This window comes from Sebastes fasciatus, chromosome 8, assembly GCF_043250625.1.
Source record: "Sebastes fasciatus isolate fSebFas1 chromosome 8, fSebFas1.pri, whole genome shotgun sequence".
NCBI lineage: Eukaryota > Metazoa > Chordata > Actinopteri > Perciformes > Sebastidae > Sebastes > Sebastes fasciatus.
Genome location: NC_133802.1, coordinates 20,773,963 through 20,797,928, shown reverse-complemented (window position 1 = coordinate 20,797,928; position 23,966 = coordinate 20,773,963). Strand labels below are relative to the sequence as shown.

Below are 23,966 nucleotides of genomic sequence, written 5' to 3'. Positions count from 1 at the left end.
CAATGAAACTTTTCCCAGCTCACAGTCTATATCCTATCAGGAGCTGCCCTCTTCTCACCACATGATTGAGTGGTCTGTCAACGCTGTGTGTGCGTGCATTTGTTCTCACAATCCTCCCCATTCATTCACAGGGCATTGATCTCACTTTGAGACATCTCCCCGTTATGATCAATATTATATTCTTCCCCTCTGATAGATTATGCATTATGGTGAATGGAGCAGCGATGAAGGTGTGGCCAGTCAGGCGAGACGAGTTTATGATCCCATGAGTTTTATTTGTGTTTAAACACGTCTTGTTTTACGTCTGTATGATTAGCATTTACAGTAAGTGTTTGATTTACATTTTGTCTCTGTGTGTGTGTGTGTGTGTGTGTGTGTGTGTTTTACAATCCGCGGGGAGTGTCTCTGTGCCACCAGATACGGGACTCAGACCAACATGCTTTTGAGGCAGGGAGGACAAGCGTGAAATTAATTGTTCCACTTCATCTCCGGCCAGCGCTCTTCTTTCAAAAGGAACAATTTGTCGGCTGGCATACAGGGGAGGGTATGAAAGGAGGAGGGCACAGCAACGATTTGGCGTTCCTGGGAGATCCTGTGATCCAGCAGTGATTTCCTGCTGTGGATTTGGGCTAGCGCTCTAGTAACAGACTTGCAGTGTTTGGAGTGAATGCAACATCAGTCAAAGTGCAATTGTTTCACCCCTCGCTCTCTGTTTTTCCCCTCGTTTCTGCACACAGGCGCACACTCAGACACACACGCTGTAGTGGCCAAGTGACACAAGCAGAATTAACTTCAACCACATGATGCCTCTGGGTCCTACCTATTCTCTTTTTCTCTCCTCACCTCCTCTCTCCTTGTCTCTCCACCCCGCTCTCCTCCTCCTCCTCCTCCTCCTCCCCGAGCCATGTTGGCTGTAATTACAAATATAGCTTTGGGGGTGTCAGTGGCCCCTTTATATGAAACGATGACACTGCAACACGTTTGTTCTTCTGAACATGTTTTAGGAGAATAGCTACATGCTTTCGCACTGTAGGCACAAAGGTTGTAGATTGCATTAATGGACACATACAGGTACATGAAAGCATACACACACAAAAAAAGTGCACTTCATCCAGAGGGAAATTACTTCCCCGTTGTGGATTTCTGGATTTCTTCAGCACGTTCTATGTCTGACTTATTTAAAATGTTTTCAAACAATTTTAAGTGTTGTATATTTATAGAGCTGTCAATCAATTAAAATATTTAATTGAGATTAATTGCATGATTGTCCATAGTTAATTGCGATTGATCGCAAATTAATTGCACATTTTTTATTTGTTCAAAATAAACCTGAAAGAGAGATTTCTTCCAAAATATGTGTGCTTTATAAAAATGTATGTATACATTTATTATTGGAAATCAATTAACAACACAAAACAATGACAAATATTGTCCGGAAACCCTCACAAGTACTGCATTTAGCATAACAAATATGCTCAAATCATAACAAAGCAAACTCAAACCCAACAGGCAACAACAGCTGTCAGTGTGTCAGTGTGCTGACTTGACTATGACTTGCCCCAAACTGCATGTGATTATCATAAAGTGGGCACTCATTTCAGGGGCCTCAGTACATCAGAGAGTCCATTAAGTGGACTTATTGGTCACTGTGTCCCTGTGTAGTCTCTTCTCATCTCCTCCACAACACACACACACACACACACATACACATACACATACACGTACACGCACACATCCAGAGGCTTTTCTGAGCCGTGTCTCTTTTGTTCATCAAACCAGACTCATCCACTTGTAGTCAGACAAGCAGGCAGAAGCAAACAAAACAGGCAGGGCTGCTTTTTGTGAATGAAAACCAAATAACACAGCTTGAATCAGACGGGTTACAATAGCACACAGACTTGTAATTCAGGCTAGTGTGCTCGGCGTCTTGGCACATGCTTCTGCCTCTCCTTTTCCGCTGTGAATGTTCAGCTTCATTTAGTGAGCCAGAGAGCCAGGAAGCATCTGAGCAACAACACAATCAACAACACTGTTTACGTTTTGGCTTTTTTTATTTTACATTTAGGTGTAAATTATGCTTCTCAATTCAATAATTAATGAGTGAAAAATCTGTTTATATGTCTGTGTCTGTGCACAGATGTTGGAGTGTGAACATACATTTTTGTGTCAGTTTGTGTGTGGGAGAGAGAGAGAGAGACAAAGAGAGAGAGAGAGAGAGAGGGGGAACGATTCAAACAGCGGTGATATTGTGTGAGAGCGGGCCAAAGTAAAGCGGGCTCTGGTGACGCGTAAAATGAGCTGGGATTTGGGGGATTGGGGTTCAGTCTTAGTGTGAAATGAAGTTTTTCCCCTTCATTAATCACTTTATTATCAAACCCCAAGGAAATGACGTACGTAGATACAAACGCATGCGGTAATATGTCAGTCACAAGTCCACGCTCGAACACTTCATTATGATGAAATGTGGAATTCTCTGCCTTTACATTTTTTGAACATGTCTCCACCACAGCATTTGAAAAGATCCCTGAAATCACTTCTTCTAACCAACCAATATTTTCCATATGGACTGCCTATATAAGCTGGGTCCAACCAATATTTTCCTTTGTCATACAAGTCTAAAGGCCTTCTTGCTTGATTCTCGTTTTTTATTATTTGTGTTTATTTATTCTCTATTTTCTGTTTATCTTTCTTGTCTTATGAAAAACTCTAAACTACAAATCGTGTATTTTACATTACTGTAATTATTTCATGTAATATACTGCGCAGGAGAAAGCCACTTTTCAAGCCCCTGGAGGGTTTTCAGGCAATTCTCCTTCACATCCACTTGCAAATTATTTATTGTGTCTTTTAAATTTTTTGTATGAGTAAATAAACAAACAAACAATGAACGACCAACAGATACACACAAAGAAAAACAGTGCTTGTACGCATGTCCTGCCATTCTACATACAGTATATCGTTTGGATCTACTGTGTACTTATTATTTATTGAGGTTTGTATGTATACATGCAGGCTTGCTCATGTCTCTGTTTCTGTGTGCCAAAGTGCAGCCTGGATGTGGGGATCCTAGCCTCTGATTGTTGTCCTAGAGTCAGAGCACACTGTGTCGGAGAGAGATTAGCAGCATCAGCTCATTCATGTGATGCGGCACAGCAGAGGGGTGAGGAGGGGGTGGGGGAGATGAAAGGGATTGAGTTACCACACACCATACAATATGTGTCACCACTGCTCATCTCTGTCGTCAACACAGTTGAAACTACTTTTTGCAGTGGACGCACGAGGTAGCCTTAGCAGCCTGATATATCTCTTGCTAGGGGAGAAGTACATTTATGACAGCGCTGTAGTTTTGTTCATGGGCAGACACCGTTATTTTGGCTCAGAGAAGCACCATTTGGTACTCAAGAGACCAAGAACAGCTGCACAGGGCAGCTTCAAGGTGTGGCTGTATACTGTGTGCAACACACTGAGCGTCCTATGCTGCTGTCAATCATTTAGTGTGGTTGATTACATTATTGCTAGCTAATTGAAAAAGAATAAAAAAATCATCCATCTAAAACAAGTGAACATTAAAGTTTCAGCTGGAGACTGTCCCAACCGGTCTTATCACTTGTGTTTGCAATGCCACATGGACTCCGATGTGAAGGATTTATACAATGGAGGTGAATGGGATTGAGTTTGTGGTGCTCACAGTGTGGAAAGCCTAAAATTCAACAGCAGCGTGTCTTTTAGGGCTCCACGATTTTTTAAGAAAAAACGAATTTGCCAATATTTTGACTGATACTGCAATTGCGTTATGATTTGCGATATTAGAGGGAATGATATTTTTTTTACATCATTATTCTCATTTTCATTGAAAAACACATTAAAGTGATTATGGTTGGATATTTGCCTGGATCTTCGCCAAAGGTGTTTTCTTAAGTCTGTAGAATATGATGTGTAGGCCAGGACATCTCTACAGCACGACAATATTTAATTTGAAGTGGTATTTTGACACACATTTCACCTTTAACAAATCTTGCACTTCCTGCGATTTGAAAATTGCGGTACACCGCATTGTGATTTTTATGAAATTTCTCTTAATTGTGCAGTTCTAGTGTCTTTCCAATGTGGCTTTGCAGGATATTGTTTTTAGAAAGACACGTCACTGTTGAGTTTTTTTCACAATGCATTTTTCATTGCTGTGAGAAACACAAATGAAAGTCCATTCACCTCCATTGTATACTGTAGGGCTGGCAGCAGAAATATCAGAGGTGGATTTCTCAAAGCCTAGTTTTCTGCAAGAGAGAATTTTTTTTTTTTGTAATTCGCAAGAACTGATCCTTAGATTGAACAAGCCAAAACCCCATATCGCAGCAGCAAAGATGGGAAGTAAAATGTTTTTGAAACCCATAGCAATGATGGAAAAAAAACAAGTGCAATAGATTCTAAAAAATGGAACTGCTTCTCTTTTAGTTGCAAAAAGTTTGAAGCACAGCCCCATTACAACCAATTATAAGTTAGCAGAAGTCTACCTGAGTACATTTACGACTGGTAAATCAGGCCAGTATTCAGGTGCACAAACCAGCAAATGGAACAATCCTTGTGGGAAAGGGAAAGGTAATTACTTTTGTGCTTGACAGCAAGTTAGGCCAAAACATACAATTCTTGTGAGACTGCTCAGCAGAAGACGAGCAACTAGACTAGTGGACATGAACAGGTGCTCCAGCCTCTAGCGGTACATCCCAATAAAAGTAGGGATGCGCCGATCCGTCTTTTTCAGTCCCTAAGGGATACCTGGGTTTTGGTTATCGGCCGCTGTATGCCTCACGGTGTGGAAATGACTGGGATCATTATTTTATGTCTAAGGAAACATCATGCTTAAGCTCAACTGATTGCTTTCTTAACTTTGTAAAACAAAATGTAACAAATACATACATAGATATATATTATTATATTATTAAAATAATAGATTGCACACCAGCAACTGGGTAAAAAACCTTCATAATTAACAGGAAATACAATTCAGGTGTAAACCTTTTACTGTCAAAATTGGTATTGGAATTCAAATTTCAGTATATAATGTATATATATTATATACATCTAGAATCGAATTTAATAGATCAGCCACATTGTCACGATACGCAATCAGCTATTTGAGTCAGTATCGGCTCGATATCTGATCCGGTATCGGTATCGGTGCATCCCTAAATACAAGCCACCACCTCCAAAGCAGAAAAGTCTCAGGACTAGTGAGCTACTTCTTAGGTGACGAGGGCCACTCTTTTCATGAACAAAATCTTGAAAATTGTACCAAATCTAGTTTATTGTATCAGAATAATATTTGACCTTAAGTTGCCAATGAAGCCCGTTGTAGAAGCTTTCCTATCCCCTCTCCTGGGAAATGGTTGTTCTGGATGTATGCCAGTCGGCTTTCCTGTGATGTTGATGGGATGTGAAGAGGATAGCTTCAGGCTAATTAGGACTGGTTTGCCCTAGTCTGCTCTGGTCTGCCTGACTGAACATAGCGCTGCAGACAGCCCTCTGGTCAGCTGGACGCTCTTAGCCTCTCACTGACAAACGTGATCGCAAACACATAAACACTTCGGCTCAGGCCGTGGGCACTTGGTGCTTTCCTTATGCCCTGGTGAAGTGTGTAATATCTGTCAGTTCTGGGCCAGTTTCATGGACAAGGATTTAGTGGAGCTGTAGATCAAAATATACTGATTTCAATAGAAAAGTCTTGGGAACTGTGTTTAGAGAGAATTCTTAGCTATGACTGCGTCCATGAAGTCAGCCATTCATTTATATAATTAGCAAAAGGAGAGGAAGTTAGAACAAGAAGCCACAGGGATCCAGTAAAGGGAGAATGGACAAAGAGGAAATTGGTGAAGAAACCAGTCAAACCAGTTCAGGTTTGAGCTGCCGCTGACCTGTCAGCTTTAACAACCCACCACCACCAGCCAGGAACCAGGATTGGCTTTAAACCTGGATTTTCTGTTCGTCTGACACACTGCAGTTGTCAGTCAGCCAGCGGGATTATCGCTCTGATTTTCATATGGTTACGGTCGCTGTAATTTGGCTTCTGAGTCATCAGCCAGTCACTTTGATTGGCTACAGACGATGTTACTTGAGGCTGCTATTAATTAGCAGTGCTGTTAGGGTGAGGAACACAAGTTTGTTTGAGGAAATGTGAAACTTGTGGTCGGGGTAGTTGTCACGCAGAACACTTCTGAAGAGAGAAAATTGCATCTAAAAGGGACATTAACGTGCCATGTGTTCAGGTGCGTCTTCCCATTGTTTTGTAGGATTTATTTCATTCTTTCTTTCCTTCCTTCTTTGTGTCTGATCCAATCTTTTACCATATGCGTAACAGAAGCACATTTGGAAGGCTGCGCCGGAGCTTTTGAAGACAATTTTGATACTGCAAACTGTGGCATGCAAATGAAATTGGCAGCGAAGACACCACTTCGGCAGCGTTTCAAAGGCACGCAGACTGTTCAGTGTTATGGTTATGAACAGAGTGTTGATGCTATGAAATGGAGATAACAGATGTAACCGATGAACCTAATTTTATTCAAACATTCCTGCTGCTCGTTGCTCCACCTGTCTTTAAAGCTTCAGTAGGCAGAATGTTTTTGGCATCATTGGGCAAAATATTCCATAATAACCTTTCAGCATATTGTAATTCAGGTGTACTGAGAGAAAACTAGACTTCTGCACCTCCTCATGGCTCTGTTTTCAGGGTTTAAAAAATCTAATCTCGTGACGGGAGACTTTGGCCAATCACAGGTCATTTCAAAGAGAAAGCGTTCCTATTGGCTGTTCATTCAACAGAAGCAGCTGTCAATCACTCGCGAACTCCGATCAAATGGTCAAACTAGGCAGCGCTGATCAAATTTGAATTAGTATTCTGTTACTGTAATGCCTATTTCTCGCCTCGAATGTTTTCAGAAACATCTTGTAGTTTACTGTTTAGCTATAAAATTAGAAAGTTTGCTCCGGGCTGGTGGGCGGTGCTTGGTATTTCCTCAACTGATCTCAACATGGCTGCCGGGTCACAAACTTTCTCATTTTACAGCTTAACAGTACACTACAAGATGTTTCTGAAAACATTCGAGGCGAGAAATAGGCATTACAGTAAACAGAATATTAATTCATATTTGATCAGCTAGTTTGACCGTGTGATTGGAGTTCACAAGTGATTGACAGCCGGCTCATGGACGCCAGGCTCCAGCTCGGCACTGATTGGTTGTTTTCTTCCGGTCTGTGAAATCTTACAGATGCCATTAGGAGCACTGGAGAACACAGAGGCACTTAATTTTTTTTCAGATTACCTGTCTCATGCACTACTGTCGGGAGCGTTCTATAAAAATAACTTTTTTGTAATCATTTTTGCTCCATTTCTACCCACTGCAGCTTTAAATGTCTCTCCTGTCTCCCCCCTGCAGACTCCATTATACTATAAGTTGGACTCTTATCTCTCAAAAAGTACCTTGATGAATCAGACCCTCTTTTCTCTAATCACTATAATTGCTATCAAAAAATCCCTTCCACCTTAGCTCTTATTTTAAGTCCATACTAAACCAAATGTAAATGCAGTGATTTTAACCTGATTCCCTCTACCTCTGCCCACCTGCAGCTCTTCAAATACAGATAGCATTTCGCACCGCCCTCTGACCTCCCACTTCAATATTACCTCCCCGTGCTCTCACTGTTCATCCATCATCCTATTCCTTTCCTTTCTACTTTAGCTTTCCACCCTTAACATCCCTCCGCCTTCCCTTTCATCCTCATCCTACCTGTCTTTGCATCTCTTGAATCTCTTTGCACCCACACAGTGTGTTTGCTTTCCCTATCTCTCCCCTGTCTCTCTTTTTGTCTCCCTTTATCTGCCTTTTCCCTTTCTCATGTATTTGTCTGTCTGGCTGTGTCTTTCCCTCGGGATGGAGGCAAACGAGCGATGTAACCATAATTCTAACAAGATAACAATCAGTGATCAAATTCAGTGTCCCCTCTCAGTGTCCTTTTTTTGTTTTCACTAAGGCATTGTACAACAAAATGACCCGTCTCAGGCATCTTTCACTCAAGTGACTCGACATGTTGCTCTACTTTCACTTATCACCTTCAGCTACAACTAAAGAATTCCCCCTTATCAAAGTTTTGGTATGAAGCAAAAAAATATCCCTCTCTGTTTGGCGACGTCCTGCAGTTTTTCAGATGATTGCCTAAATCCAAAAAGCCGCCGCCTGAGTGTCTGATGTCGTCCCCATTCCTCCTCCTACCGTGATCCCTCTCCCCTCGCCCTGCTCCTTGTGTGTGTTGCTGTACAGGAGCAGCTAAGAGCGTGCGTCTAAGCAGGTTGGCATAACATTAGAGAGGGCATGCTATTTGATATGGCGGTAATCTCCTGTTAAATCCCCCAAGAGTGAAACACAGCCGCCTGCAGCTTTGCAGAGATTTCAAAAATGGGTTTCTTTTCTTCTTCCCCTTTTTTTTTTTATCTGTAGAAGTATACCTCCTCACTTAGATCAGCTCTGCATATATGTGTGTGTGGCATGTATGGGTGTGGAATTAGCGAGACTTAATGTCACTGTCCCTGGTTACGGCGCTGGTTAAGTTAAGCGCCCTAGTATTGGTTTATTGCAGAATAATGTGATTTAGTGTAGGGCAGATACTGAGGGCAGCGGCGATGCTTAATGTGTGGTTGGTAAAACCTGAAGGTGGCAGATAATTCTCTTGGCTGAGCTGATTGGTTTCGTTTATATGTAGATTATTATGGGGAAGCATCTCCTGCTGAGCTGTATTCCGCTTTTGAACCACTGATAATGAGTTCTTACAGTTTCTTTGTTAGCATTGCTACTGGTTCGTGGTTTTATGTTGCAATTTTACCACTGCTACTTCTGGCTACTCTGTATACACACAACTACTGCATGTCTGTTCTTCATTCTATGTAGTGTTTCATCCGGTTTCTCCCATTTTTTTCCTGTTAAACTCTTTTTTCCCCCCCTATCAAAGATCTACTAATTGTGTCATATGCTGTAAAGTCTTCTGAAGCCAACTTGTGATTTTAGTTTATATAAATAAACTGCTTTTTATAGCTTACTCACCTCCAAAAATTACCTTCAGAATATGAATGCTTTCATAATGAATAATAAGGTGTGTTTTTAAGACTTTAAATTCATGACTGCAAGCAGTTCAAATATGTGATTATCATATTTTCCCCATCACATTGCTTTGTCTGAGACATACTGTCCGATGTGAGCAAAACAATATTGAGTATCATTGCTGTAGATAGGACACTGAACATTAGCTTGAGCTCACACTGGGACGTCCATGCTATAAACTATCACATGAAGTGTATAGCAAAGTGCCTTTTTTGAGTTTATTGGAATGAAAACACATTGTTTAGTGATTTAACTGTTGCAGTAACTGTAACCTGATAACCTGAATGTGTGGTTTTCTTTCAGAAATACAAGGAGTTTGAGCGGGCGGTGCGGGTGGAGGAGATTGATGGGCTGCGGCTGGTAAAGAGGCTGGCTGAGGACATGGAGGAGATGTTTCACAAGAAAGCCGAGGCTATGAAGGTACTCGTTTCTACCTGAATCATCATCCATCACACTAAACCTAAACCTTCCTTTGCGATTAATAATTGATTAATAATTGCGATTAACTGCAAATTAATCACACATTGTTATCTGTTCAAATTGTACCTTAAAGGGAGATTTGTCAGACATTTGATACTCTTATCAACATAAGAGCGGGCATTATGCTAATTTATTTATATATGTATTATTGGAAATCAATTAACAACACAAAACGATACCCTCACAGGTCTCGTGGGTACCCATAGAACCCATTTTCATTCACATATGTTGAGGTCAGAGGTCAAGGGACCCCTTTGAAAATGGCCATGCAATTTTTCCTCACCAAAATTTAGTCTAAGTTTAGAGTGTTATGTAATCTCTTTCGCGACAAGCTATTATAACATGATTGGCTCCAATGGATTCCTTAGGTTTTCTACTATGTTGCATTAATGCGTTAAAGAAATTAGTGGCGTTAAAACGAATTTGCGTTAACACGTTATTATCATGTTAACTTTGACAGCCCTAGTAAAGATATATTTAAAATAGAATCATTTTCATTTTTATGTACTATAAAAAATACCACATAACAATGACCACCTGATTACAAAATAGAAAAAAATAGATTTTTTTTCAGTTCAGTATTCGCACATCTATTCCCAGAGAGGCTGGGAGAGGCTCAGGGGGCTCAGTGAAATCACTTGCTGACCCTATTTGATGTCTGAAGGAGTGCTGTAGTGTCACATTGCCACAGTGAAACCAGACACATCGTGTGCTCGCTGTGTGTATGTGTGAGAGAGATATGTGAGGGTGCAGTATGAGGTGATAGACAGACAGTGAGAGGCTGTGAGCCACCCATCAGTGCCACTGTGTCACTTTATTGATCTGCTCAGACCAAACATCAGCGTCTAAGAGGCCACTTTAAGACCAAGCTCCAAACTGAAACTGAAATTGTTTGATTTAGATTTGTGTTCAATTCTGCATGCATGGATAGTAGCGTTAATATCTTGTGGTGGACAAGTACTGTGTTTAAGTATTGTTGTTAAGTTCTATATACTTTTTAAAAATACATTTCAGAATTGGAATATTGTACTTTTTTACTCAGTATATTTATTTGACAGTCAATAGTTGCATAGTTGCAGATTGAGATTTTACATGAAAAACATCTGATCCGCTCATTAAATATCCATTTTTATATTTAATTTAAATAACATTTAAGTATAATTAAAATGCCAATAAATGATGTATGCATCAGACATAATAATTCAATAATTATATTATAACAATGAATCAACAAATCGCTTAGTTGCCAATTAATTAAATTAATCGCCATCTATTTAGATAATCCATTAATCGGTTTGAGTACTTTTTTAAGGAACAAAAGTCAAAATTCTCTGATTCCAACTCCTTAAATATGAATATTTTCTGGTTTCTTTACTCGTCAAAAACAGTAAACTGAATATATTTGAGTTGTGGACAAAACAAGACATTTGAGGAAACACATTGATCGACATTTTTCATCATTTTCTGGCGTTTTATAGACCAAACAACTAATCGATTAATCAAGAAAATAATCAACAGGTTATTCGATAATAAAATAATCGTTAGTTGCAGCCCTATATTATATGATAAAATATACCCTTAAAGAGGCCATCCTGCTTTATGAGCATCAAATACTTTTACTTTGAAACTATTTTTTTTAATAATTCTCATAAACTTTTACTTAAGATTTGGAATTCTGTTCCATCACTCATTTTAGAGTATTTTTATATTGTGTTATCAGTGTTTTTCTTAGATAAAAGATCTGAGCATATCTGCATGTGTGGATATGTGTGTGTCATTGCCGTAACAGGTGCAGTTCAGGATGTGTCCACGGTGCTCTGCCTCTGTGGCTGCAGCTCTAGCTCCAGGTGATAGATCTTATCAGGACAACATGGTGCTGTTAACACAAATTGGATTTCTCTCTGAGAGTCTGGTCCAAGGATACAAGCTGAAAGGAAAGCGACGGAGGAGAGAGAGAGAGGGGCACAGATAGTGACAAACCATTTCCGTGCTTTAGCTTTGCTTATGCCTTTTATTATTCGTATGGTACCTTTGCCCGCTCGGATTGCGTGACCATTACCTGTTGCACCGTGTTCCATTTCCTTTGAAAGCATTCCCATTTCCACAAACCGTCGTCACTGAGGACATAGAGAAGCTGACGTATTTCATGCTAATATGAGTCATCTGGCATTTAAAAAATATGACTCCTACTCTTATACAATGATTGCTGGCATGAATGCAAGGTTCTAATTGAATAGTGTTACTGGTTAAATAGACAATGTAGGACTTAATCAGTTTTCTAATAATAGTGAACATTGTTTTGGAATCCAACCACTGCTATAAGCTTAACGTCCATTTTTACATTACAGACAGACGTGTCTTGTCAACCTGTTCCAATTGAAACTTATTTGAGTCTGTGCTGTGAGATTAGATGTATTGAATCTTATAACACACTTTTCTGTGTGTGCCATCTCCTCGAGAGTGCGTTAAATCCCTGGAGATATGAGGACTCGGTTGGCTAATGGCTTCTCTAGAGCCGCCTGCCCCTGTGTTGGATGCCTGATAATTGTACATCTCAGTGGAGTTGTGTGTGCCAGTGTGTGTTCATATCTGTGTGTGTGGAGTAAAAGTTTTATGGGGTTGATGAGAAAGATGAGAGGGAAAACTGGTCACAGGGGTGATGGAATTGCGCTTTAGCAAAGACAGATGAAAGCCGTGGGAGGAACAGGAAGAATAAATGTTATAGGGAAGAAAATTGAAGAAAGTTAGAGGAGGAGTCAAAAAGAGTCTGGAAGCTCATATTCGCGGTGAATTTAACCCCTTGTCTGCTGCTATCATGATTCCATTTCACCCCCACCTTTCTCATTTTCAGTTGGCCCTGTGATGGATTGTTAGTAGGGAACATACAATTGAAGCATCCATGAGTCCTTTTCCCTCTTTTTCTCCATCTTTCTCCAATTTATCTCTGCTTTTATTACCCAAGCTCTCATCTGTCTGGCCTAGTGAGCAGTCTCGCTGCTGTCCTTAAGCGTCCCTCGCTCCTTTGTCTGTCTCTCCCCTCTCTACTCCGCCTCTTCCCATCTCTCTGCTTTTTGCTAAAGTATATGTGGCGCTCCAGCGATTCAATTTCCGTGCAGGCGCTCTCCCCTGTCCGTCAACACGGTTTTATCTCCCCATCTCCACGTCGATTCCCCCTTTTTATCGCGCGCCACCACCTGCTGAGAGACAGCAGCCTCTGCTGCTGTAAAAGGGTTCACCTGTATGTATGTGTGCATGCTAGTTGATGTCATTCTTTTCAAGTTGGTTTAGGTGAGAGAAGTTGTGTGCTTTCATTCTGATAATGCTTTTGATTTGGAAAAGAGGAAGATGATATGTTAGAGAAACATGTTTATAAGCTTCATTCATAGTATTTCCTGTAGGTTTTGTGTGTGTGATATTGTGTGTGTGTGTGTGTGTGTGTGTGTAAGTGAGAGGGACGGAGTATACAGTGTGTGTGTGCGTAATTGCATTTAGAATTGATGTGTGATTGTGTTCATGTCTCTATCCTTTCTCCCTTATCATCACATTATTGTGGCAAGCACAGCCTGCTCGATGTCTGACGGAAAATTATACTCTGGGCAAGAGCATTTGTGTCTTTTAGTTGTTTCAGACAATTTGATTGCAACTCCACTATTATAGATAAGATCAAATGGCCAATGAAACAGTGTTTCAAAGTAAACAAAGGGCGTAGTTTTCACAGGCATGAATGCAACCCGTTCTCACTCCCAAATCTTCAAATACCGCCGATTGGTATTGGCATTGGAAACCGACGCACGGAGGCACCCTTTAGCAACAATATGTGACAAACAGGGCTTTCAACTAACTCCAATGTAAATCCAACTTTGGCGTTATTTGACGGTCGGAGCAACTGACGTAATATTAATAGCGTGAGTCTGTTCAGGGCGGGCGGGATGGTTGATGGATGGGTCAAACAAATACAAGACTTTCAACCAGGAGACCGTTTGTGTCCCGTGTGAAACTAAAAGTAACATTGACTTTTTTTTTGTCACACCAGTCGTTAGTCACATGACTCGTCTGTATCGTCAGTCCCGTGAGTCACGTCAGTCATTAGTCACGTGACTCTTCAATATCGTCAGTCCCGTGAGTCGTTAGTCAGTGAAATTAACGTCAACCACGACCATTTCCTAACCCTAACTAAGTGGTTCTTTTGCCTAAACCTAACTTCTTGTGTAAACGGAAGTTTATTTTGAAAGGACACTATGCATGTACCGAGCGCATATTGACACGGAGTCCCTTGTCCACCCAAAAGTAACGCAAGAGGAGTACCACGTGCGTTGGTCTCCGATGCCGAGGGGCACTGACCAAGTATGGCAAGCAAAGTGTATTTATGTGTTGTTTATTCCTGGCCTCAGCAAGCATCTCAGCTCACCATTGTTACGTTTTAATTACTATTACCTTCATCGGTTCCCCAGTTGGTGGGATAAAATCATCATCTAGCAGACAGCAGCTCCTCCTCTCCTTTCCTCTCCTCTCCTCTCCTCTCCTCTCCTCTCCTCTCCTCTCCTCTCCTCTCCTCTCCTCTCCTCTCCTTTCCTCCTGGAAATGGTGGCAACAGCAGACGTTTTAAAGAAACAGTGAACACGTTATTATCAAAGTTGAAAGGCGTGGAGCTATTGTAATGCCCTCTTTGAAGTCAAGCACGGCTGTGTTTCATGTGACAAATGCACTTCAAAGCAGAGTGGATGCCTTGCTGCTAGGGCTGTTTCTCCTGTAATGGCATTCGGTCTCTGCACGCTCTGTACCTGCTGATATCATTTACCTGTGGCAGCTACGCCTCTGTAGTCCTCAACATGATTACCAGTGTAGCGCAGGGGAAGCCTGCGTGGGTGTACGTTAGAAATAAAAGACACACACAGGACTTATAATGACATTCTCTGCCAGCAAAACCGCCTATGAAATTTAATTTTCATTTGCTGACATGTACGGGGAATTTTAAATACAAATTCAGCATTTCGACAAGGTGGCAAAACTCATCCTCCGCAGGAGATGATTTGAATTAAGATGCGTTTCCCGGTTAACATATTGCAATTTAATTGCTGAGTACATGACGACAAAAATAAGTCAGACAGAGAACGAAACACCAGCAATCAGACAATCAAACCTTAAGGTTAGCTGAACTTATTTGGAAGAGAAAACGAAGATGAATGGTAAAACAGTATATATATATATACTATATATATATATAGACCGACCTGTTATAGGAGAGCTAAACTTGCTCATCCAGGAATGTTCCATGTGTGTTGGTGTACTGAATAGTTGTGCTATAGGGACTTTAAAATGGTGGGGTCTGACCCTGCAGTCTTGTCCTGCCCTTTCCCTCTGTCTGCCCTCCTCCCTGACATACCACACTGTCATGTTGAGCTGACAGCACTGCTCCCCTCATTTCCCTAATTTCATTAGCTGTCCTCAGTCTCAGATCATTGCCACGTCTGTGTGTGTGTGTGTCTGTTAAGAGTGATGGCTACTAATGACAAGGCAGAGCCAGCCAGTAGATGTCAGGACAGCGACGGTCTCTTCCTCCTTCTCTTTCTCTCTGCTTGTTTTTCTGTCACCAAGAAGTCACAGTGAGAGAGATGGAATTGCTTTCTAGAGTGATGAAATTGGGATGTAGGCAGGAGGAAGTGATGGGAAGGTAAATGTAAAGAAAAGTCAAAATTTCAGTCTGGCAAGCATGAATTCATATACAAATATATAAACTGTATGTATACACATTGGGTATGTCTAAATGCAATGTGTTCATACAACGATTCATATGATTCCTTACGAAAAGTTATTCCTTATTTTTCGTGAATTTTCCTTCGGATTTCCAGCAACACGTGACGCGCGTGTTAATTTCTGCTCCAGTCTTTTCAAAATAAAACTACTTAGTTAGGTTTAGGTAAAGATCGACTTGGTTAGGTTTAGGCAATACAACTACTTAGTTAGGTTTAGGTAAAGATCGACTTGGTTAGGTTTAGGCAATAAAAATTCTTAGTTAGGTTGAGGAAAAGATCCACTTGGTTAGGTTTAGGCAACAAAACTACTTAGGTTTAGCAAAAGATTGCATTTTGGGTTAAAATAACACCGGATGTTAGTCTAAGTACATGTTCACTTATTTTGTGCTCGTCAACATTTCCAAATAAAAACTTACAAGAAAAAAAGTTCAGTCTGGACATGAAATGAAAGTGTGAAGACAGTGTGAATAGCAGACAGAGGAGAATTGGATGGCAGTGTTGGATCAAGCACTTCATATTCCCTTTATATTCCCTTTCAGTCAGCAGAACTGCTGAGAACTTGTCAAGTATTGATTATTGGGACTTGGTGTTTCAAAGCACACTACCCCCTCTCTCTCTGTCTTTCCCTTTGAATCTGTCTCTCTCCACCACGCTCCTCCATCTACTTGGCTTGTACCCAATCTAGATGTGCAAAACAGAGGAAGCAAAGTGTCACAGAGCACTTTTCCATTTTGTTGATGCTGCAACTCTTCCCTGGCTGGTTTGACAATATTAATTGCTGTCCCCGGTGCTATTGATGGGCTGACCCGAGCCAATCCCGCTCAGCCCAGCTCAGGCCTCGACGGATCAGGCCTCTGGCAGAACCAGGACCCACAGGACATGCCCTGATCCAGTGGGCCAAGGCTTAGTTAGCATTTCCTCTTACAGCTGAGGAACAGCTATACATCTGGCCATGCAGACACAAGCCAAATTATTCAAGTGTATTAGCTTAGCACAAATGTATATACAGTAAGGTTGCACATATATTGTAGCCATTTTTAAACATACACTATTTAGATGTGAGAAAAAGTGTCAAAGCTGCTATCTACACATGCAGACAGAGCTGTTAAATGTAGCAGATTGCAGATTGCAGGTTGCTATTGGTGTATTAAATAACAACTCTTAGGGCAAAATGTTCAGACGTTCTCAACAAATCATTACTCCAAAAGATGATTATACGGAAAAAGAAAAAGTTTGAACCCAAAGTACAAATGCATGCTGAACCCACAGCACACAGCACCTCTGGGAATGTTTTTTATGTGAGTCTATTTAGAAGTGGAGTTGACTGCGGTCTTGTTCTCAGCTACCTCGGGAGAACATTCAGATACAGGCCACTGCCCTCCCTCCTCTTGGTGGAGGGAATGTGTCGAGGCGAGGCTTAATGTGCTGCTTACAAAAAGTCCAAGACTTCCGCAACCGGTCAATAATGTATGTTCCCCCCCCACCCCGTCCACCCCTCCTCTGCTTCTCTGACAGCAGTTGTTAGCATAGCTCAGCTGTACATGACAGCTTTCGCTAACTTTCACGGCTTTAGTGTTGCATTTATAATGGATAGGCATTTCTTAAGGTCAGTGGCTTCAACCGTCAGCAAACCACACAGCAAGTGCGGCACAGGTACAATAAGCCAATCAAGTTGACAGCTTAATGACGGGGATCGTTTATGAACTTTTGAAAGTGTAAACAAGCTGAATCCTTTGTCAGGCAAATCATAATCACAGGATGTCAGATAATGAAAGGGGGTAGATGAGTCCAAATGTCAGAGAAATTGACTGGGTGGGTGGAAGGAGGCGGGATGAAAAATTATGGAATAGGAAGGGAAATTGTGTTTAATCGAGGGGGAAGATATTGCTTCAACTTACACTGCTAGGGAACTGTTGGAATATTAGGAAAGTAAGATTTGTTACTCCAAAAAGTGTGTCAGAAAGATGATCAAAATCTGATCAGAATAAAATTAGTTATCATGGCATATTAGTCTAAGCTGAATTTTAAACTGTGAAGCAAAACGCACCAATATCTCGTCACTGCTGACATAAATGTCAATAAATGTTTTCCATACCTCGCCAAAATAAATTATCTTGATGCTAATTTCGTCTTCATAGGCATAATATTCTCTGTTAATATGCATCACCTCCACCAACCTGACAGCTCCAAAGTGTCATAGAAAGTGCTGGCAAAGCAACGCGAGGATAGATGTGAACTTGTTAACAGGACACATTGTTTCCTGTGGTTTGATTTAGGCTAAAAACAAATCGACAAGTAAAATGAACCTGAGGAAATGAAGAGAAAATAGGAGCCTGACCCGGACTAGACCAGTCGGGTTCTGGTCTAATCAGGGTTGTGCTGTGAATCAAAGCTCTGTAGGGAAGACGGAGACCAGCAGAAACGCATCAGAGATCTCTGTAATCAGGTAGAGATGCCAGACTCTTCTTCTAGCGCTAACAAATCTAATCCAGTTACCACAGTGAGTCTTGTTAGCTCTGTGTGCTCGGCTTTTACCCTGTCAGCTGCAGTGAAGGCTTGTGAATGTGCACGCGTGTCTATGAGCGTGTATTTTCAGGGAGACAACAGGGCCTGCCTCTCTGACTGTGCCAGTTTAATTATTGCTGTCATCTCGTACCAAGCCTGAGCCTCGACAGACAGAATGACTTGAGAAAAAAAAAAGTAATTTCCTCTTTCTTTTTAAACTGCATCATGCACTTTGGCAGGACCACCTATTGACAAAAAGACATGGCAGGCTCATTTGAATATATGCGAGACACACACAAACACATGCAGACAGGCAGCGCACACATCCGCGTACGCCCGCAGCGACAAAACATATACACAAAGACAAACACACCACCTGGAGTGTTCATCCTGGTGATATGCTGGAATTGAAATTCACAGGAGTGAGTAGTACCTACTTATTTCTAATCTGTTTTTCCAATTGAAAAACTCCCTGCTACTATGCAAGTTATTTTTTTTACCCTAGAGCTTTAACTCCCATCTTCCTGCATGGTAAGTTACACTACAAATGAATGAATAACATGCCAGAATAGATTAATGGCAGGTGGGAATCAAGTGATTTAATGTTCAGTAGAGATGAAATTATCATTGGCCGTCAGTGGATGATGATGTAATGATGTGTAATTTTTAAATGTGTACACATATGCAGGATTAATAGACTCAGTTTTGAGTCACAGGAGAGAGAAATTACACATTTCATAATGAGAGAAATTTTTTTCAGGCCATCTTACATCTGCATATTGAAAAATGCACACCATAGACTGTATATAAAAATGAATGAAGCATCTCCACTTCCTCCCACTGTACAAAAATGAAGCCAAAATATGCAGGGAACCGGCGCTGCCATCTATGGCGTCATTTGGAGCCAGAGTCTGCACAGTAGTAATCATGAGGTGGAGCCGCGGTATCGAGATCCCGCCAACACACCCGCCTGACTCAATCACGAGCAGCACGGCCACAGCTTGTTACGCCTGGGTCACACTGCCTACTTCTACCTGCCCGTGGTGGCTACCTCACTGAACTGCTGCGGCTCGCACACATGCGAGTTTGCCTTTAATTAAGGCCATCAATAATAGAATGTTTCATGTAATTTCATTATAAATGTAATTTACTATCATTTTAGACCAAAAAAGGTGGGCTCAATTGTTAATAATTGAGTTAAAAACAAATATTAATATTTTTTCCATGTCTGTGACATATTCTACAAATAATATCTCTATAAGTACTTCTATGATCAAATTGACGCATTTTCTATTACACAGACTTGTAATTCATGTTTCAGAAACATCATCTGCGTGTCTGCGAACTTACACTTCTATTTCAGGATATGAACACACACAACCGCTGGCTAACCTTAGTCAGTGGAAATGTTGCTAAGCTAGCTGGCGACACAGTAACTGTTTGAACCATAGTCTCAATCTTTATACAGTCTGCTTGAAACAGACAATTACGGTTATGGAACGTTGAAAGTAAAAGTTACATCTCCTCTCGACGTTCCTACTCTACGTACAGTTGAGTCCGCCTTCAAATCATGACGTCTCATCCCCTTTTTATGGCATCAAATAACTAATTAAAACTAAACTTATCCGAAAAATGAACACTTGAACATACATTAGCGGGATAAGAACTGCCTAAAATGACAGAAGCCATCTTTGGGAAAAATGTATTTGACATGTACTTTGAGTTTTTAGTGTGGCTCATGTCCCATCCGCTAACATGGAGGGGGCGGAATTTATGACCTATACTGCAGCCAGCCACCAGGGGGCGATCGAGATGTTTTGACTTCACTTTTGGAAGCTGTCATGTTGTCCATCTTTATATACAATCTATGATATACGCACACACACACACACACACACACACACACACACACACACACACACATACTGTACATGCATCAAATTCAATCAGATTCTATCACACACACATTGACATACTTGCATACTCTCACGTTCAATGATTGACATTTGCAAAAGCGGCAGCAAGACAGAAGTGGTCAAAGGGCTATTATCTTAACATGTGTCAGCTGAGAATAACATTAACACTCACTTCCGCATGCACACGCAAACACACATACCGTCACCCACTCACATATGCTGAAATGTGTGATTCTATCGACAACAGCATCACAGGCAGCGTCTGACATTTCGCTGGGAGTGTGAGGCTAAGCGTTCAGACCTTTAGAGAATGTCTCTCATTCCTCTCTCATCCTCCCTTTATTCGCCGTCCTTATCTTTGTTTGTTCCTAGAGCGCGCTTTGTTGCGGATTTCCAGCTGATGCACCTGCCTGAGGTTTTTGTGGTGCTTTTCAATGCCCGGATGCACGTTGTCTCACAGAGGCGTAAGAGTTTCCTGTTCGATTCCAAAAAAAGATCTGTAGAAGTGCAGGCCAGAGAGGACACAGAGGAAATCACTGTGTCTTCTGCTGTTCTGCTGGAAGGAAGCAGAGTGTATCCATGAGTCAATAGTACAGAATGATATGCAACGATATGCAATGGCCAGGTGTGTTGCTGTGGTGGAGAAAATGATTGGCCGGGCTCTAGATTACAGTGTTCACTTCTCAAAACAGCCTGCCTGCACACACTTCAGCAGCACAACACACACACACACACACACACACACACACACAGACTCACACATGGCTCAGCTGATAAGCTGGCTGATTGCAGTAGTTTTACGGGTAAAGCCATTTGAATGGAAATGGGAAATGGAAGTGCGTTACCAAAACTCATAGACACCAGGACCAGCTGTGAATGAGAGAAATGACTTGCTATGAGAATATACCACCATGCACATCACAGTTGGAAGTAGAAAGAAGTGCTTGTGTGTGTGTGTGTGTGTGTATGTGAGATCCCTGGAGCTGTTAAAAACCTTCCGTCAGGTCCTTCACCTTTAGCCTGTTCCAATTGCTACTATATGCCAGCCGTTATTACCCTAGACTAGACATTTTTACATCCGCCCTCAAGGCTGTGTCCTCAGTCCCTTCCTTTACACTCTCTATACAACTGACTGCATAAGCCCTTCACCCATCACCACATACGTACTTCACATACTCTGATGTCGCTGTCGTACTTGGACCACTCAGTGACAATGTTACAGCCTATCAACACTCCATTTGCCACTTCACACAATGGTGCACAGAAAACCTACCTCCAGCTAAAAAGTGACAAAACCAAAGGACTGCTCTCTGGCACATCAAACACACCCAGCAGTGGACAGAACCCCACTGTTGACGCACCATTTGTTACGGTCAGTAATGTACACAAGGCTCTGGTGTAGACGGCGTGCTTCCAATAGAGGCTCTTTGGATCCTCTGTTGCCCTACACTTAAGTAGACTACCATGGCTACCTTCAGTGCCGCCAGCATTGAAATGGCTCCAACACCCACTTTCTTCCATGGCAAGACAGTTGCCAACAGCTTCAAATATCAATGATGATAAAAAAAGAATCACTATTTGAAGCCCTAATATTCAACTTCTGAAACATTTACACAACACACGCACAGTGTTTGCACTCAAAACACGCAATCGTGAATTTGTGTAGATGCATTGAGGTATTGAGTTATTACTGTCTTGAATGTGCTTCTCGCAAACCACTCATATACTGTAACGTGAATGTGAATGGTTTATATTATGCTGTAATATTTCTCTCTCCTGTTTGCTACTGCACAAAAAAATGCACGTCATAAAGTAGGGAGAGCTTTACTTTAAATGGGGCTGTTCAACTTACATTTCTCTATGATTATCTTTCATTTCAGAATGATGACAGTGATTGCCTACTTTTGACAAAAAGCTATTTTCAAAAGATGATAGTTCCCGAGAGAGAGCGAGACAGAGAGCGTAACGTTGACTCAAAGGGACACAGATACCCGCACCACCCTACAGGCACACACGGCAGACGGTAGCAGCAAGAGGGTGATGATAGAGGGAGTGTGTGTGTGTGTGTGTGTTGTCGAGTGTACGAAAGAGAGAGAGAGAGAGTGCATGTGTAAAGCAGCATGAACTGGTGATGGAGTTTGTTGTGGTAGTGTCCAAAGAACCCGAGGCAGTCATTACCTCTACTGCTGAACCATTTAGGAAAATAGCCTCTTTTCACGAGATGGCCAAATGTCTGTCCGCTATCTGTGAATGTATGTGTGTGTGTGTGTGTGTTTGTGTGTGTGTCCTGAGGCCTTGCAGTGTTGCTCTAGTGCTAAGGGGTTCTTATAAAGCCAGTTGTAAAGCAACTTCCTGTAAGGCTGTTTATTTGACCCACTAATCAATTCCCTTTTCTCCTCCCCCTCCTGTAGAGACTGGTCGAGGCGGCAGAGGAAGCCCACCTACAGCACGAGGAAGACCCAGACCTACAGGTATGTGTATATGTGTCTGGCTCACACAAACATTATTACAATCAACATGTTCATTCCCCGCTCTTGTAAGCTCATTAATTAAATCAAGCTGAAAATAATTTATCCTCCAGAAGCCAGTGCTTCCGTGATTGGACCCCGTTGAGAGAAAAAGGTTCAGCGAATGACAAGGGCCTCTGTAAACACAACAGAGGAGACACGGGGAGAAAAGACATTAGGAGTCTTGTTCTGCAGTCTGTTTCGCTTGACTGGGCTTAACAGTCTTTTCTCTTTTAAAAGTGTGTGTTTGTCCACATCACTCTATAATCATTTTGTCAGCATACGTCTCGGTCTGCCAGTCACACACTGGCGTTCACAGTCCCACATGAGCAGACGTTCCAAACAAACATGCATACAAAGAAAATTATATAAACATAAGTGTTTTTTTTTTAAACTGAACAAACTGTGTGTGGGTCCATCTTATTTAATGATTTTGCATTGTGTAGATAAAAAAATCATAGACAATGAGATGTTACATTGAGCCAGTTTAAGCAAATAGACTGAATATACAGGTTTCTGAGCGACGTCATCGGTGAGATGTGCACGCATGTAGGGGGTAGAAAACAAATCAGAATGTCTGAGAACTCATGAGGAGATCATGAATTGTTGTTTTTATACCATAAACTGCACGAAACACAAAAGTAATGTGTTCAATACCCTAAAGGCCTTTAAACACTGGGGGCATGGCAAATAAACGACGCGAAAATGCGAAATACTCGCCTGCAAATATTATATGTCTAAGGCTTTTATTGTGAAAGGAAAGAACAAAGTGGATCTGGTCTGCGCTGCCTTTATCAAGGTCGAAAGGAGTAATAAAGTTTGCTGTCCTGGTTCGGACTACGAAGCCTTAGTGTTGTTGTTTCATAAATATAGGCACAACTCAACCCGTTCCGCACAACGTGCTTGGTTGATTACTTTATTCGCAATGCGAAAGCTCAGAAAATCAACCTTGTTTCGAAAACAATTACATCACTTTTTCTCAGCGTAATATTTGCGTTCTGTATGAAAGTATTCATGACAAAAGAGTTCTAAAAAAAAATATATGGACGTGTGAATTAATCGTATGAAAAAAACGCTGCTGGTGTGTAACGGCCTTAAGAAGGAAAGATTCCTGTTCGCTCGGAGTGCAGAATTAGCTATTAGCATATGTATTTGGTGTAATGGTGCCAAGTTCTGGAAGACGGTGCAGAGCTTTGCACAGATAAAATAAACGACCACTTTAATGTTTAACACAGTTCACGTTGTTGTTGCTCTGTGATCAATGCTTTGGGATCAGTTGGACATGCGTTGTTGGTGTGTGCCAAAAAAATGTTTTGGAAATGCGAGGTTGAGTGCCACAAACAAGTTTACCCCGAAACAGTAATTTTACTGGTTTCCAGCAAGTTCATTTATTTCTAAATACTGAATGGGATCTATAGTAAAATAGGGTTTGGTATTCACTGGTGTTGGTACATTAGCTCACTCAAATTTGTCTGTCAGGTCTTGTTGGACTCCAAATCAGATGTTATTTAAACCCTAGGGTATTTTTTTTGTCTAAATCCTCAGTCTGAGTAGAACAAATCTACCGCTCAGTTACTGCAAGGCATCATGATTGCACCTACAGATGTATAATGCTAATAACTGATGGTTAAATTGTATGTTACAAGCATCTTACCTATTTTG

At 41.3% G+C, this 23,966-nt stretch overlaps 1 protein-coding gene across 4 annotated transcripts in view; it reads left to right on the top strand.

Moving 5' to 3' along the window:
- The window catches only part of cacna2d3a (calcium channel, voltage-dependent, alpha 2/delta subunit 3a), a 129,954-nt gene that overhangs the window by 15,831 nt on the left and 90,157 nt on the right, over positions 1–23,966 (top strand). For all 4 annotated transcript variants that reach the window (XM_074644206.1, XM_074644204.1, XM_074644205.1 and 1 more), the window contains exons 3-4: positions 9,447–9,563; positions 22,209–22,268. In XM_074644206.1, the coding sequence (XP_074500307.1) occupies positions 9,447–9,563; positions 22,209–22,268 (177 nt within the window). The remainder of the gene's footprint in view (positions 1–9,446; positions 9,564–22,208; positions 22,269–23,966) is intronic.